Raw genomic sequence first — 16,552 nt, 5'->3', positions numbered from 1 at the left:
CCAGGGGCCTCTAATTGCTATTCCTGGCACAGACTGTAATTAGAAGGCCCCTTTCAAATATTTATACCTCAGACATCTAGTTTTATCCGGCAGGGAGACGACTCGGATTTGATGAGATCTGTCAACAGCTCATCCCCGCACCCTGGAATTGCCTTGCGGCTGACAGAAAGCAGGACAATTACCCGCTGTGCTCCCTGGCCGCCCCGTGGGACGCCGCCTTGTCGCTGATCTGAAAGGGTGGGGGGAAGCGGGGGTGACCATGCACTTCAGGAAGGAGGAAGGAGTTCAACAGGTGTGTGTTGGGGAACACAGCCAGTGCAGGGAAGGGGAGGAACAGAAGGGTCTAGACACCTGCATCCTTCAGGGGCTTTGCCTTGTTGGCTCCAGGCCTCAGTTTTCCCATCTGGATAATGGAGCTCATCATGGAGAGGAGTTGCAGAACGGATTCCATGAAGACCACTTTGGGAGGCCGAGGCCAGCGGATCACCTGAGGTCAGGAGTTCAAGACCAGCCTGGCCAACATGGTGAAACCCCATCTCCACTAAAAGTACAAAAATTAGCTGGGCGTGGTGGTAGAAGCCTGTAATCCCAGCTACTCGGGAGGCTGAGTCAGGAGAATCGGTTGAACCCGGGAGGCGGAGGTTGCAGTGAGCCAAGATCACAGCACTGCACTCCAGCCTGGGTGACAGGGCGAGACTCCGTCTCAAAAAAAAAAAAGAGAGAGACTCCAGTACCACCCTAGGCCAGGCCCCATGGCAATGTCTAGGCAGAATGAGCTGTGGAGTGGCTCTGAACAAGTACCTCCCATCTCTGTGCCTCAGTTTCCCCATCCATAAAACGAGGAATCCAGGTGATAACTCAGTCCCTCCTGGAATCCTTCCTAGAGCTGTCTGGGTTTTCCTGTTAGAAACCACATCTTTTTTTTTTTTTTTTTTTTTTTGAGACGGAGTCTCGCTCTGTCGCCCAGGCTGGAGTGCAGTGGCCAGATCTTGGCTCACTGCAAGCTCCGTCTCCCGGGTTCACGCCATTCTCCTGCCTCAGCCTCCCCAGTAGCTGGGACTACAGGCGCCCGCCACCTCGCCCGGCTAGTTTTTTTGTATTTTTTAGTAGAGACGGGGTTTCACCGTGTTAGCCAGGATGGTCTCGATCTCCTGACCTCGTGATCCGCCCATCTCGGCCTCCCAAAGTGTTGGGATTACAGGTTTGAGCCACCGCACCCGGCAGAAACCACATCTTTCAAATAAGGAAAACCAAGACTCCGAGTGACAGACCCTGCCCTCAGCCCTGCGGGGCTGCTAGGAGGGCCCAGTGATAGCAGTGTTCGTTCTGACTGCTGTCTCATCCTCCAACTGTCCCCTCCAAGTTATGACTTGTGCCCAACCGGGGGGCTGGCCACCAGTGGAGAGAATCTGGGGTCCCATCATTCCTGACCACCCCTCACTCCAGTCATTAGGGGCAGCTGGGCAAGCCCCCTTATGGGGAAAGAAAAAAAAAATGGTTCTGCACTGGAAAATTGGCCAGTGGCTTCCTTTTCCTCTCCCACCCCCCAAACTTCTCAGTGCCCTCACCCTCAGACAACGGCAGCGGCAGCTGACAACAGGCAGCCAGTTCAGGCCAGGCCCCTCTCACTTCTGCCCCTCTTCCCGCCACCCGCCCCCCAGAAGCCACAAAGGGACAGATGCAGAGGACAGGCGCCAGGCACAGATACCATCTCCCTTCCCCAGGCCAGCTGCCCCAAACCCTCCCCCTGCCCGCAATTAGTCCCCTGGGAAGGGAGCGGGGGAACAGAGCAGAGCCCTTTTGGGGGAGGGGAAGCCTGATCCCCACCCTCCCTTCCTTTGCCCCCCTCTTCCTTCTGCTGCGTCAATATCAATTTCAACCAGTGACCTCTCCACCAATTTCCACAACCCCATTCTGCCGGTCCGTTTCACTGCCAGACATCGGTTCCATTTCGACCCTCAGTGGCGGTCATTCCCACCCCCTCTGCTGGTCAATTTCACCCCTTCTGGCGGTCAAGTCCAGTCCCCCATTTCCCGGGCAATTTCCCCCTCCCCTCCTTCTCCCCCTCCCCTCCCCTCCCTCTCTCCCTCCCCAGCAGTGTCACTCCCAGCCGGTCCCCACCTCCCACGCTCCGCGCTCGCTGCGGCCAGTCTCGGGCGTCCGGGTCAGTGTCCAGCTGCCGCGGCCTCGGCCCCGGCGACTCCCGCCCCCAGCTCCCCCTTCCCTCCGCAGGCAGCGGCTCCCTCCCTCCCCAGAACAGCTGAAGGTCTCAGTCACCTCCGAGGGGAGCGCAGGGGGAGGGGAGGGGAGGGCGGGGGACGAGGCCGAGGGGAGGCGGGGGAGCCCTGACGCTGCTGCCCGGGACGCGGCCCCGGGCTGGTGGGAACCGGGGCGTCCTCCCGCGCTCCCCCCTCCCCAGCGTCCCACCTCCCGGCGGCGGCGGGGAAAGTGTCTCCGAAAGCGTGAAGGGGGATTGGAGGAGGTTTTTATTTCCCTTTGTGCGGGTGGCTGGGGCCGGATCGAGGCGGCCCGGCCGGGGACCGCGGGATTGGGGGCTCCCCGCTGAGCTGAGAGGAGCGCGACAAAGGATGCGTCCCGCCGGGGTCACCGTCTCCGCGGCCCAACTTTGCGCGCGGCGCCCGCGCCCCTGGGGAGCCCGCCCGCTGCGCTGAGAACCCAGGCGTCCGGACTGGGCGAGGGGCCGGGAGCGTCCGCAGGTGGCGCTGGCCCCGATCTCCCGACCCCAGGAAGGGATCCCGGGGCTTCCCGGAGGCGGCGGACGGCCGAGTTGCTCCAGGGAACCGCGCTGCCCGCGGAAACTCCGCGCGCCTCCGCGGATGCCCCTCGCCCTAGCCCCTAGCGCGCGGCATTCCGGGCCCTGCGGGACGCCCCCTTCCCCTGCGGTGCTTCCCAAACCGGGCTAAAGCGGGCTTGTCCTCCCTCCCTCCTCTGTCGCCTCCTTTTCCTCCCCCTCGTTCACCTTTTCCTTGCCTCTATCCATCCAGAACCCCGCCAAAGGGCGCGCCTGATCTTTCTCCTCCTTCCCTGCTCTTCCCTTCCTCTCCTCCTCCTCCTCCTCCTCCCTGAGGAAAGGGGCCTGGAGAAGGGCATGTGGGGGCCCCTCTGACAGTGGCCCGATTGGGGTGACAGGCGTCCAAATGGCCAAGTGGCTACGGGACTACCTGAGCTTTGGCGGTCGGAGGCCCCCTCCGCAGCCGCCCACCCCGGACTACACCGAGAGCGACATCCTGCGGGCCTACCGCGCGCAGAAGAACCTGGACTTCGAAGACCCCTATGAGGACGCGGAGAGCCGCTTGGAGCCGGACCCCGCGGGCCCTGGGGACTCCAAGAACCCCGGAGATGCCAAATACGGCTCTCCCAAGCACCGGCTTATCAAGGTGGAGGCTGCGGATATGGCCAGAGCCAAGGCCCTTCTGGGCGGCCCCGGGGAGGAGGTGCGTGGCTGGGTGGCCCCGGGGAGGAGGTGCGTGGCTGGGTGGCCCCGGGAGATTGGGTGGCCGGGAGGCTCAGGCTGGGCTCTCTGGATGGTGGAGAGCTTGTTTTATGTGTGATCACAGCGGGGAACCGGAACACCAGACAGACCCTTCCCAGTACCCCAGACCTCCACCTGCTTGGGGAGGTCTGTTATTTTATGTATTTATTTATTTATTTGAGACAGTGTCTCCCTCTGTCACCCAGGCTGGAGTGCAGTGGTGGGATTTCGGTTCATTGCAACCTCCACCTCCTGGGGTTCAAGCGATTCTCCTGCCTCAGCCTCTCCAGTAGCTGGGATTACAGGTGTACACCACCACACCCGGCTAATTTTTGTATTTTCAGTAGAGACGGGTTTCACTATGCTGGTCAGGCTGGACTCAAACTCCTGACCTCAGTTGATCCTCCCGGCTCTGCCTCCCAAAGTACTGAGATTACAGGTGTGAGTCACTGCGCCCCGGCCGATATCTGTCCCTTTTCAATGCATAATGCTGGTTATCCTCCTGCCTCTCTGACCACCCTGCTTGGTCTCTGGGTCCTCCTCCTCCATGGCCATCCCCCGCGCCCCCCCGCCAGCCCCCTCCACTCAGCACCCCTTCCTCTTGGAACCTGGTGGGATCTTCCTAAAATAGATCTGAGTGAGTTGCTCCCCTGCAGGGCACCTAAACACCCCACCCATGACGCTGCTCTTCCTACCACTATGTTCCCATTTTGTGTAAGTGAAACTGAGGCTCGCAGAATGGCAATGACTTGCCTAAGGTCTCATGGGGTTCTAGCTTACTAGGATTTGAACTCAGGCCACCAGGTGAAGTAGCTCATGCCTGTAATCCCAGCACTTTGGGAGGTTGAGGTGGGAGGATTGCTTGAGCCCAGGAGTTCGAGACCAGCCCGGGCTAACAGAGTGAGACCTTGTCTCTACAAAAAAAAAAAAAAAAAATCAAAACATTAGCCAGTTGTGGTGCACACCTGTAGTCCCAGCTACTCAGGAGCCTGAGGCAGGAGGATCGCTTGAGCCTTAGAAGATCAAGGCTGCAGTGAGTCATGATTGCGCCACTGCACTCCAGCCTGGGTGACAGAGCAACACCCTGTCTCAAAAAAACAAAAACAAGCAAACAAAAATAAGCCTGGGTGTGGTGGCTCACATCTGTAATGCCAGCACTTTGGGAGGTGGAGGCAGGTGGATCACCTGAGGTCAGGAGTTTGAGACCAGCATGGCCAACACAGTGAAACCCCGTCTCTACCAAAAATACAAAAATTAGCCGGGTCGCCTATAATCCCAGCTAATCCTGAGGCTGATGCAGGAGAATTACTTGAACCCAGGAGGCAGAAGTTGCAGTGAGCCGACATAGCGCCACTGCACTCCAGCCTGGGTGACAAGAGCAAGACTCCGTCTCAATAAACAAATAAACAAATAAATAAGAAGTAAGACGTTGGTGAGAAGAGCCAGGGACTCGAGGAAATCCGTCAGATGGGATCAAACTCTGCCTCTTTTTTTTTTTTTTTTTGAGACGGAGTCTCGCTCTGTCGCCCAGGCTGGAGTGCAGTGGCCAGATCTCAGCTCACTGCAAGCTCCGTCTCCTGGGTTTATGCCATTCTCCTGCCTCAGCCTCCAAGTAGCTGGGACTACGGGCGCCCACCACCTCGCCCGGCTAGTTTTTTGTATTTTTCAGTAGAGACGGGGGTTTCACCGTGTTAGCCAGGATGGTCTCGATCTCCTGACCTCGTGATCCACCCGTCTCGGCCTCCCAAAGTGCTGAGATTACAGGCTTGAGCCACCGCGCCCGGCCCAAACTCTGCCTCTTACTTACCAGCTGTGTGTCCTTGAGCAAAACACTCTTTCTGTGCCCTGGCTTCCTTGTCTGGAAAATGGGGACGGTGTGCTTACTACATGCTGGTATTACAAATCAGTGCAGGTAAAACCTTGGCAACAGTGCTGGCACCTGAGAAGCACTGAAGTGGGCGAAGGAGGGAGGCAGGTGTCTGTGCTGGGGAAATGGGATCAAAATAGAGGGAGACGTGGGAAGCTGTCATCTGTCTGCAAGCACTTTCAGGTAACAGACTCCCTCTCCAACCCCCAAAAAGAACTCTTGGAGAGTTCTTTTTGTGCGGTGGCTCTTGCCTGTAATCCCAGCATTTTGGGAGGCTGAAGCGGGTGGTTCATCTGAGGTTGGGAGTTCGAGACCAGCCTGGCCAACGTGGTGAAACCCCATCTCTACTAAAAATACAAAAATTAACCAGGTGAGGTGACAGGCGCCTGTAATCCCAGCTACTTGGGAGACTGAGGCAGGAGAATCGCTTGATCCCGGGGGTCAGAGGTTGTAGTGAGCTGAGATCACGCTACTGCACTCCAGCCTGGGCAAGGGAGCAAGACTCCATCTCTAAATTAATTAATTAATTAATTACGGCCAGGTGCAGTGGCTCACACCTGTAATCCCAGGACTTTGTGAGGCTGAGGCAGGCGGATCACGAGGTCAGGAGATGGAGACCATCCTGGCTAACACAGTGAAACTCCGTCTCTACTAAAAATACAAAAAATTAGCCAGGCGTGGTGGTGGGCGCCTGTAGTCCCAGCTACTCGGGAGGCTGAGGCAGGGGAATGGAGTGAACCCGGGAGGCGGAGCTTGCAGTGAGCTGTGGTCGCGCCACTGAACTCCAATCTGGGTGACAGAGCGAGACTCCGTCTCGAAAAATAAATAAATAAATAAAATTAAAATTAATTAATTAATTAAAAATAAAAACTCGGCGGGGCGCGGTGGCTCACGCCTGTAATCCCAACATTTTGGGAGGCCGAGGCAGGCAGATCATGAGGTCAGGAGATCGAGACCATCCTGGCTAATACGGTGAAACCCCATCTCTACTAAAAATACAAAAAGTTAGCCGGGCGTGGTGGGGGGCGCCTGTAGTCCCAGCTACTCAGGAGGCTGAGGCAGGAGAATGGCGTGAACCTGGGAGGCAGAGCTTGCAGTGAGCCGAGATCGCGCCACTGCACTCCAGCTTGGGTGACAGAGCGAGACTCCATCTCAAAAAATGAATAATAAATAAATTAATAAAAATAAAAAATAAATAAAAACTCTTGGAGAGGTGTCAGATGGCCCTGCAAGCAGGCAAAAGGTGTAGCATCACTTAGCAGGGATGCCCCTCTGAATCCTTGTCTTCTCACCTTCCTTCTCTCCACAGCTGGAAGCCGACACTGAGTATTCAGACCCCTTTGATGCTCAGCCTCATCCTGCATCCCTAGATGATGGGTACATGGAGCCCTACGACGCCCAACGGGTCATGAGTGGTGAGTGGGCAGGGCTTGGGAGAAGGTGACAGGGTCCCAGATGGGAGCAGGAGCTGAACAGTATGCCCGACCTCCTAGAACTGCCCGGCAGAGGGGTACAACTCTATGACACCCCTTATGAGGAACAGGACCCAGAGACAGCAGATGGACCCCCTTCTGGGCAGAAGCCTCGGCAGAGCCGGATGCCCCAGGAGGATGAACGGCCAGCAGATGAGTATGATCAGCCCTGGGAGTGGAAGAAGGACCACATCTCCAGGGCGTTTGCAGGTGCTTCTCAGACCCACACTCTGACACCTGAATGCCCCATCCCTGCATTTCCTCATCCCTCATGTCTCCTGTTTCAGTTTACAAAGTAGAGTCCAATCGGTCAGGCGTGGTGGCTCACACCTGTAATCCCAGCACTTTGGGAGGCCAAGGCAGGTGGATCACGAGGTCAGGAGATCGAGACCATCCTGGCTAATACGGTGAAACCCTGTCTCTACTAAAAAATACCAAAAAAGGCCGGGCGCGGTGGCTCAAGCCTGTAATCCCAGCACTTTGGGAGGCCGAGACGGGCGGATCACGAGGTCGGGAGATCGAGACCATCCTGGCTAACACGGTGAACCCCGTCTCTACTAAAAATACAAAAACTAGCGGGCGAGGTGGCGGGCGCCTGTAGTCCCAGCTACTCGGGAGGCTGAGCAGGAGAATGGCGTAAACCCGGGAGGCGGAGCTTGCAGTGAGCTGAGATCTGGCCACTGCACTCAGCCTGGGCGACAGAGCGAGACTCCACCTCAAAAAAAAAAAAAAAAAAAAAAAAAAAAAAATACCAAAAAAAAAAAAAAAAAAAAATTAGCCGGGCGTAGTGGTGGGTTCTTGTAGTCCCAGCTACTTGGGAGGCTGAGACACAAGAATGGCATGAATCCAGGAGGCAGAGCTTGCAGTGAGCCAAGATCGCGCCACTGCACTCCAGCCTGGGGGACAGGGCAAGACTCTGTCTCAGGGGGAAAAAAAAAAGTAGAGTCCAATCGCCACTTTGGTAGTTTATTAATTCTCACTAGAGTGTGAATGACTGATAGGCCTAAATTCTTTCTTCCAAGACAACCTGCATCTTCCTTGGAAACACAAACACTTTTTAGAGTGGAATGGAACCTACTTTTCCTGCTCAGTGTGGTGTGGGGAGGGGAATATGGCTTGCTTTTGGAATAGGATGTGGGGGTGGCAGGGGCAGCGTTTCTTACTAGCTGCTAGTAAACTACAGGTTAATTTCCAGCTGAATTGGATGAGCTTGAACAAGCCTCTGAACCTTAATTTTCTCTTCTGTAAAAGAGATAATGATAAAATCAGCTTTAAAAAATAAAATAGTTGCTGGGCACGGTGGCTCACGTCTGTAATCCCAGCACGTTGGGAGGCCGAGGCGGGTGGATCATTTGAGGTCAGGAGTTCGAGACCAGCCTGACCAACATGGAGAAACCCCCGTCTCTACTAAAAATACAAAATTACCCGGGCGTGGTGGCACATGCCTGTAATCCCAGCTACTCAGGAGGCTGAGGCAGGAGAATTGCTTGAACCCGGGAGGCAGAGTTTGCGGTGAGTCAAGATTGCGCCACTGCACTCCAGCCTGGGCAACAAGAGCGAAACTTCGTCATAGCATAGCATAGCATAGAATTTGGACCAGGGCCGGGTACGGTGGCTCAAGCCTGTAATCCCAGCACTTAGCGAGGCCGAGACGGGCGGATCACAAGGTCAGGAGATCGAGACCATCCTGGCTAACACGGTGAAACCCTGTCTCTACTAAAAAATACAAAAAAAAACTAGCCGGGCGAGGTGGCGGGCGCCTGTAGTCCCAGCTACTCGGGAGGCTGAGGCAGGAGAATGGCGGGAACCCGGGAGGCGGAGCTTGCAGTGAGCTGAAATCGGGCCACTGCACTCCAGCCTGGGCGACAGAGCGAGACTCCGTATCAAAAAAAAAAAAAAAAAAGAATTTGGACCAGATTCCAGTTGTGCAAACACGACTTTGCCCCCCATTTTTTTTTTTTTTTTTTTTTTTTTTGAGACGGAGTCTCGCTCTGTCGCCCGGGCTGGAGTGCAGTGGCCGGATCTCAGCTCACTGCAAGCTCCGCCTCCCGGGTTTAAGCCATTCTCCTACCTCAGCCTCCCGAGTAGCTGGGACTACAGGCGCCCGCCACCTCGCCCGGCTAGTTTTTTGTATTTTTTTAGTAGAGACGGGGTTTCACCATGTTAGCCAGGATAGTCTCGATCTCCTGACCTCATGATCCGCCCGTCTCGGCCTCCCAAAATGCTGGGATTACAGGCTTGAGCCACCGCGCCCGGCGACCGCAAAGTTTTAATACTGGGAGGGTATTTAGAGCTCAGTGCCTTGGTCCACCTGTCTGTAGATTGGGGGTGATTTTGCAGTTTTAGGACTTGGCTCCTGTCTGGGCTGAACCCAGAAGGAATTTAGGAAGCAAGGCTCCCCTTTGGAAATTTCTAACCCACCCCCTCTAGCCACGCCCCTTGTGCTCCTTGCCACCAGATTTGTAAATGACCACACCTGTTTCTTCTGAAGGCCAATAGGTTGCACCTGTGGGCAATCCAGCCCCTGCCTTAAGCCCAGCCCCTGGGCTCTGATAGGTTGTCCCAAGCTACCTCTGCCTTCCTACTGAGATTCCATTGGCTTGCCCCTGCCCCGCCCCCCAAGATAGGCTGGACTTAACCCTTTCCTCTCTAAATCTCCCTTCCAGTGCAGTTTGACAGTCCAGAGTGGGAGAGGACTCCAGCCTCAGCCAAGGAGCTCCGGAGACCCCCACCCAGAAGCCCCCAGCCTGCGGAGCGTGTGGACACAGCCCTGCCCCTGGAGAAACAGCCGTGAGTGGGGAATCTGAAGGTGGAGGAGCCCCGTTGAGCGTATCTGCAGACTCCAATGTATCAGGCAGAAGTTTTTTCGTTTTCCCAGATTAGAGGAACTGGGAGAACTTAGATTCATTCATCCACTTATTTCATTTCTTCAGCTAATCTTTGCTGGGCGCCAGAGCCTGCTGTGTGCCAGGCACCCAGGTAGACACAAAACAATCTGATGGGGTCCCTTTCCCTCTGGTATCAAGTTCTGGGTTCAAATCCCTTCTCTCCCCTCCTGGCTGTGTAGCCTGGGGCAAGTCACTTAACCTCTCTGAGCCTCAGGTTCCAACAGAAAAGGGAATTTCCTTCCTTAACCTGAGTGGGGTTTACAGCCTCAGAGCCAAGAGACAGAAATCATTCTCAGCCAGAAGTTCTTGGTTCCTGGGATGGAACCAGGAGGCGCAGCATTTTGGTGGGCTCGCAACTCCATGCTGGGGTCGCACATGAGCTGGGAGACGCTGACTGTGTGTCTTTCCAGCCTGGGAGGTCCTTGAGGGACTGCCCAAGTCCCCGGAATCCAGGCCATATTATCTTTTTTTTTTTTTTTTTTTTTTTTTTTTTTGAGACGGAGTCTCACTCTGCCGCCCAGGCTGGAGTACAGTGGCCGGATCTCAGCTCACTGCAAGCTCCGCCTCTCGGGTTTACGCCATTCTCCTGCCTCAGCCTCCCGAGTAGCTGGGACTACAGGCGCCCGCCACCTCGCCCGGCTAGTTTTTTTTTTTTGTATTTTTTAGTAGAGACGGGGTTTCACCGTGTTCGCCAGGATGGTCTCGATCTCCTGACCTCGTGATCCGCCCGTCTCAGCCTCCCAAAGTGCTGGGATTACAGGCTTGAGCCACCGCGCCCGGCCCAGGCCATATTATCACAGTCACGCCTAAATCTCTTCGGTGGGCCATACAGAACTGGCTATTTAACTCTGAGGCCTAGGGAGTGAAGACTGTTCTCTTTTTCTCTTTCTCTTCCTCCCTTGCTCCCTCCCTCCCTCCCCGAGTCTTGCTCCGTTGCCCAGGCTGGAGCACAGTGATGCCATCTCGGCTCACTGCAACCTCCGTCTCCCAGGTTCAAGTGATTCTCCTGCCTCAGCCTCCAGAGTAGCTGGGACTACAGGCCTGCACAACCACGCCTAGCTAATTTTTGTGTTTTCAGTAGAGACAGGGTTTCAGTATGTTGGCCAGGCTGGTCTAGAACTCCTGATCTCATGATCTGTCCACCTCAGCCTCCCAAAGTGCTGGGATTACAGGTGTGAGCTACTGCGCCCGGCCCTTCCCTCTTCCTTCTTTTCTCTTCTCTCCTTTCCTCTCCTCTTTTCTCTCTTCTCTTTTCTCTTCTCTTTTCCCTTTTTATTTTTGACAGAGTCTCGCTCTTGTCGCCCAGGCTGGAGTGCAATGGCACATTTCATCTGGCTGCAATCTCCGCCTCCCCGGTTCAAGCAATTCTCTTGCCTCAGCCTCCCAAATAGCTGGAAATACAGGCTCCTGACACCACACTCGGCTGATTTTTGTATTTTTAGTAGAGATGGAGTTTCACCATGTTAGCCAGGCTGGTCTCAAACTCCTGACGTCAGGTGATGTGCCTGCCTTGGTCTTCCAAAGTGTCGGGATGACATACGTGAGCCACTGCCCTTTCTTTCTTCTTTCCTCTCCCTCCCTTCCTTCCTTCCTCCCTCCCTCCCTCCCTCCCTCCATTCCTCCATTCTTCCTTCCTTTCCTTTCCTTTCCTTTCCTTTCCTTTCCTTTCCTTTCCTTTCCTTTCCTTTCTTTCCTTTCCTTCTCTTTCTTTCTCTTTCTCTCTCTTCTCTTTTCTCTTCTCTTTTCTCTTCTCTTTCTCTCTCTCTCTTTCTCTTTCTCTCTTTCTTTCAGACAGGGTCTCGCTCTGTTGCCCAGGCTGAAGTGTAGTGGCACAATCATAGCTCACTGTACCCCTGAACTCCTGGGATCAAGCCATCCTCCTGCCTTCGCCTCCTCCATGAGACCACAGGCACGCCATATGTGCTTATTCTCTTTTCAGATTTCTTTCATTATGAACAACAGCAAAGGCTCTGGTGCTTCTCTGTCTTTGATACCTTGCTTGCAACTGCAGACCCCTTTGTGAGCACATCGAAGCAAAACATTAGGCTGGGCGCGGGGGTTCAGCCTGTAGTCCCAGCGCTTTGGGAGGCCGAGGTGGGCAGATCATGAGGTCAAGAGATCGAGACCATCCTGGTCAACATGGTGAAACTCCAACTCTACTGAAAATACAAAAATTAGCTCTGCATGGTGGTGCATACCTGTAATCCCAGCTACTCAGGAGGCTGAGGCAGGAGAATCTCTTGAATCCAGGAGGTGGAGGTTGCAGTGAGCTGAGATCACGCCACTGTACTCCAGCCTGGTGACAGAGAGAGACTCCCTCTCAAAACAAAACAAAATAAAAAAACATTAAGAAAGGGGCTGGGCCGGGCGCGGTGGCTCAAGCCTGTAATCCCAGCACTTTGGAGGCCGAGACAGGCGGATCACAAGGTCAGGAGATCAAGACCCTCCTGGCGAACACGGTGAAACCTCGTCTCTACTAAAAAATACAAAAAACTAGCCGGGCGAGGTGGCGGGCGCCTGTAGTCCCAGCTACTCAGGAGGCTGAGGCAGGAGAATGGCTTAAACCCGGGAGGCGGAGCTTGCAGTGAGCTGAGATCCGGCCACTGCACTCCAGCCCGGGCGACAGAGCGAGACTCTGTCTCAAAAAAAAAAAAAAAAAGAAAGGGGCTGGGTGCGGTGGCTCATGCGTGTAATCCCAGCACTTTGGGAGGCCGAAGCAGGCAGATAATCTGGAGTCAAGAGTTCGAGACCAGTCTGGCCAATATGGTAAAACCCTGTCTCTACTAAAAATAGAAAAAAATTAGCCAGGTGTGGTGGCGGGCGCCTGTACTCCCCGCTACTCAGGAGGCTGAGGCATGAGAATAACTTCAATCTAGGTGGCGGAGGTTGCAGTGAACCAAGATCGTGCCACTGCACTCTAGCCTGAGAGACAGAGTGAGACTCCGTCTCAAAAGAAAAAAGAAAGGGACAGGCGGGTGAGGTACAAGATGAAGCACCGCTTTTGTGAAAGTGATTGAAGTTGACAAGGACATGAGGGAGGCTGTGAAGATCAATGTCAGGTATACTATAACCAGGGCTGCTCTGGAAAAATCCAAGGGGATGGGCCAGGCGCGGTGGCTCAAACCTGTCATCCCAGTACTTTGGGAGGCCGAGGAGGGCAGACAACCTGAGGTCAGGAGTTCCAGACCAGCCTGGCTGACATGGTGAAACCCCATCTCTACTAAAAATACAAAACTTAGCCGGGTGTGGTGCTGTGCACCTGTAGTTCCAGCTACTTGGGAGGCTGAGGCAGGAAAACTGCTTGAACCCGGGAGGTGGAGGTTGTAGTGAGCCAACATTGCACCACTGCACTCCAGCCTGGCAACAGAGCAAGACTCTGTCTCAAAATAAATAAATAAATAAAAAGAAAAATCCAAGGGAATTTTCCTTCTTCATTTGCCCGGAGGCCACAAGCCCACACACAAGCTGTGCATGGACCCAACTGATCTCAGAGTGTGTTTTGTTTGTTTGTTTGTTTGTTTGTTTTGAGACAGAGTCTCACTCTGTTGCCCAGATTGGAGTGCAGTGGCTGGATCTCAGCCCACTGCAACTTCCACCTCCCTGGTTCAAGCCGTTCCCCTAACTCAACCTCCCGAGTAGCTGGGATTACAGGTACCCACCACCACGCCCAGCTAATTTTTTTGTATTTTTAGTAGAGACGGGGTTTCACCATGTTGGCGAGACCGGTTTCCAACTCCTGACCTCAGGCAATCCGCCTGCCTCAGCCTCCCCAAGTGCTGGGATGACAGGGCCCCAGAGTGTGTTTGAAGGGGGACAGTCCTTGATGAGACATCTGTCTGCACTCCATAGGTGGTTTCATGGCCCCCTGAACAGGGCGGATGCAGAGAGCCTCCTGTCCCTCTGCAAGGAAGGCAGCTACCTAGTGCGGCTCAGCGAGACCAGCCCCCAGGACTGCTCCTTGTCTCTCAGGTGAGACCTCAGCCTCACAGGGATTGCGTGGGTCACAGGATTGTATGAGTCACCCTTTTGGGTTAATTCAGAGGGAACGGGAGGGTGTGGCTCCAGCAGCCATTGGGAAGGGCTTCCAGGCCAGTGGGTGGGACTTCTAGGAGAAGGGGTGGGACTTCCGGGGAGGCCATTACCTGGTTGCAAATTGAGGATGAGCTCCCCATCACTGGAGGTATACAAGAAGATGGAGTGGAAGGCACAGAGGAGGTCCAGGCCTCAGGTAAGACGAGGAACTAGGTGCACAAGATTCCTTTGGACTCCCCTTGTCCAAAAATGGAGGTATATCAATTTGTGTCTGTCTGAAGCCAAAATTTCAGGGTGTGCCTGTAAGTGTTTTAAGTTGAGACCCTGTTTGTATGCACTTCCGTCCCTAAAATTCTGTCTAATTATAAACCTAAGATTCTGCTAGGTGTCTGAGTGCAAGATCTAAAAGCACAAGATTGGAGCTGGGCACGGTAGTTCATGCCTGTAAACCTAGCACTTTGGAAGGCCGAGGAGGGCGGATCACTTGAGGTCAGGAGTTCGAGACCAGCCTGGCCAACATGGTGAAACCCCTTCTCTCCTAAAAATACAAAAATTAGTTGGGCATAGTGGTGCATACCTGTAATTCCAGCCACGTCGGAGGCTGAGGCAGGAGAATTGCTTGAACTCGGGAGATGGAAGACTACAGGCACACACCACCACGCTCGGCTAATTTTTGTATTCTTAGTACAGACAGGGTTTTGCCATGTTGGCCAGGCTGGTCTCAAACTCCCAGCCTCAAGCAATCTGCCTGACTCGGCCGCCCAAAGTGCTGGGATTACAGGTGTGGGTCACTGTACCTGGCCTCTTCCTATTATCATTTTTATTATTATTATTATTATTATTTGAGATGGAGTCTCACTCTGTCACCCAGGCTGGGGTGCAGTGGCACAATATCAGCTCACTGCAGTCTCTGCCTCCCAGGTTCAAGGGATTCTCATGCCTCAGCCTCCGGAGTAGCTTGGACTACAGGTTCCTGCCACCATGCCTGGCTAATTTTTGTATTTTTAGTGGAGACGGGGTTTCAGCATGTTGGCCAGGCTGGTCTTGAACTCCTGACCTCAAGTGATCCACCTGACTTGGCCTCCCAAAGTGCTGCGATTACAGGCATGAGCCACCGCGCCTGCCTAATTTTTTAATGTTTTTCTGTGGAGATGGGGTCTCACTCTGTTGCCCAGGCTGGTCTCTAACTCCTGGCCTGGAGCAATCCTACAGCCTCAGCCTCCCACATCACTGGGATTACAGGTGTGAGCAACTATTCCAGCCACCACACTGCTGTTTACCAGAGACTGGAGATGCACGAGCACCTGGCCCTTGGCACTGTGGGAGGTGGCTTTGGGGATGGTGGCTTTCTGGGTGGGCCCAGGGTACTAGGAGTCCCTTTCTCCCTCATCACCCAGGAGCAGCCAGGGCTTCCTGCATCTGAAGTTCGCGCGGACCCGAGAGAACCAGGTGGTGCTGGGCCAACACAGCGGGCCCTTCCCCAGTGTGCCCGAGCTCGTCCTCCACTACAGTTCACGCCCACTGCCGGTGCAGGGCGCCGAGCATCTGGCTCTGCTCTACCCCGTGGTCACGCAGACCCCCTGACAGCGACCCTCGACCCCCTTTTGAGTCCTCGGGCCCAGAATTGTATCCCAAAGCCCTCTCATGGCCTAGAAAATAAATAAGTTATTATTTGTGTTAGTTTCCTTTCTGGGCTGCAGAGGGAAGTGGGATTACTGACTCCCAGCGGGAAAGCCCTAAGCAGCCCTGGAGAGGGGACGATGGGGTAATTGAAACCCTGGATGAGGCCGGGCGCGGTGGCTCACACCTGTAATCCCAGCACTTTGGGAGGTTGAGGCAGGCAGATCACCTAAGGTTGGGAGTTCGAGACCACCCTGACCAACACGGAGAAACCCCGTCTCTACTAAAAATACAAGATTAACCGGGTGTGGTGGCGCGTGCCTCTAATCCCAGCTACTCGGGAGGCTGAGGCAGGAGAATCGTTTGAACCCAGGAGGCGCAGATTGCAGTGGGCTGAGATCGCACCATTGCACTCCGGCCTGGGGAACAAGAGCGAAACTCCATCTCAAAAAACAAAACAAACGAGAGAAAACCTCGAGGCCTCAAGGGCCACGCACATCCCCAGCTCTTTGTTTTGGGGGCAGAGTTGGGACTGGAACCTGAATCTCCCATAGGGAGAGACCAGAACTCAAAGAGCAAGAGACAGAGCAGTGTGGAGCAGATGAAAACCGCACTCCTTAGAAACCGACAGATACAAAGATGGAGAAACTGAGGGGGGCCAGGCTCTCGGGCCAGCCCCGCTCCCTCCTCCCGGCAGCAGTGGCCTGATCTGCAGAAAGGACATCTGTCCCCATGGAAACAGCAGAAGTAGGGGAGGGGAGCTGGGCCTAGCTGATGTCACTTCAAGGTGACAGGCAGAAGACCCGGGGGGCTCGTAAACACCACGAATCCCCTGACCTCCCCGCTCCTTCCCCCACCTCCAGGCCTGCCTGGGGGTGATGCCAGCTGCAGAGGGGGTCTTCCAGGGCAGTTTGGAAGCCAGAGCTCTACTTCCTGCTCCTTGGATTTGTCCCTACAAGTATAAGGTGGGAGGGGGGCTTTGAGTTGTCACCAAGTTCCTTGGCCACAGTGGGCCTCTCCAGCCACCCCTGGGAGCTCTGGGACCCCCACATGACCCCTTAAATCTTTTTGGTGCATGTATGTGACAGGGACTCTACCACCCAGGCTGGAGGGCAGTCACATAATTATAGCTCACTGCAACCTAAACCTCTTGAGGCTCAAGTGATCCTCCCCACTCAGC

At 54.8% G+C, this 16,552-nt stretch overlaps 1 protein-coding gene across 1 annotated transcript; it reads left to right on the top strand.

The window, feature by feature from the left end:
- Positions 1-1,217: 1,217 nt before the first annotated feature.
- On the top strand, positions 1,218-15,426 carry SHD (Src homology 2 domain containing transforming protein D). Its single transcript, XM_033195731.1, has 6 exons — positions 1,218-3,455; positions 6,670-6,775; positions 6,854-7,042; positions 9,499-9,622; positions 13,570-13,689; positions 15,150-15,426. The coding sequence occupies exons 1-6, from the start codon at positions 3,159-3,161 to the stop codon at positions 15,334-15,336; spliced, it is 1,023 nt and encodes a 340-aa protein (XP_033051622.1). The 5' UTR covers positions 1,218-3,158; the 3' UTR covers positions 15,337-15,426.
- The last annotated feature ends 1,126 nt before the right edge of the window (positions 15,427-16,552 follow it).

Source organism: Trachypithecus francoisi, unplaced genomic scaffold (assembly GCF_009764315.1).
Source record: "Trachypithecus francoisi isolate TF-2019V2 unplaced genomic scaffold, Tfra_2.0 Lachesis_group5, whole genome shotgun sequence".
In the NCBI taxonomy this organism is placed as follows: Eukaryota; Metazoa; Chordata; class Mammalia; order Primates; family Cercopithecidae; genus Trachypithecus; species Trachypithecus francoisi.
The sequence above is the reverse complement of the archived record's forward strand: the minus strand, read 5'-3'. Positions and strand labels throughout refer to the sequence as shown.

Coding starts and splice junctions, on each gene's coding strand:
- SHD (XM_033195731.1), top strand. CDS start 3,159: ATGGCCAAGTGGCTACGGGACTACCTGAGCTTTGGCGGTCGGAGGCCC. Junction 3,456..6,669: donor TGGGCGGCCCCGGGGAGGAG/GTGCGTGGCTGG, acceptor TTCTCTCCACAG/CTGGAAGCCGACACTGAGTA. Junction 13,690..15,149: donor GACTGCTCCTTGTCTCTCAG/GTGAGACCTCAG, acceptor CTCATCACCCAG/GAGCAGCCAGGGCTTCCTGC.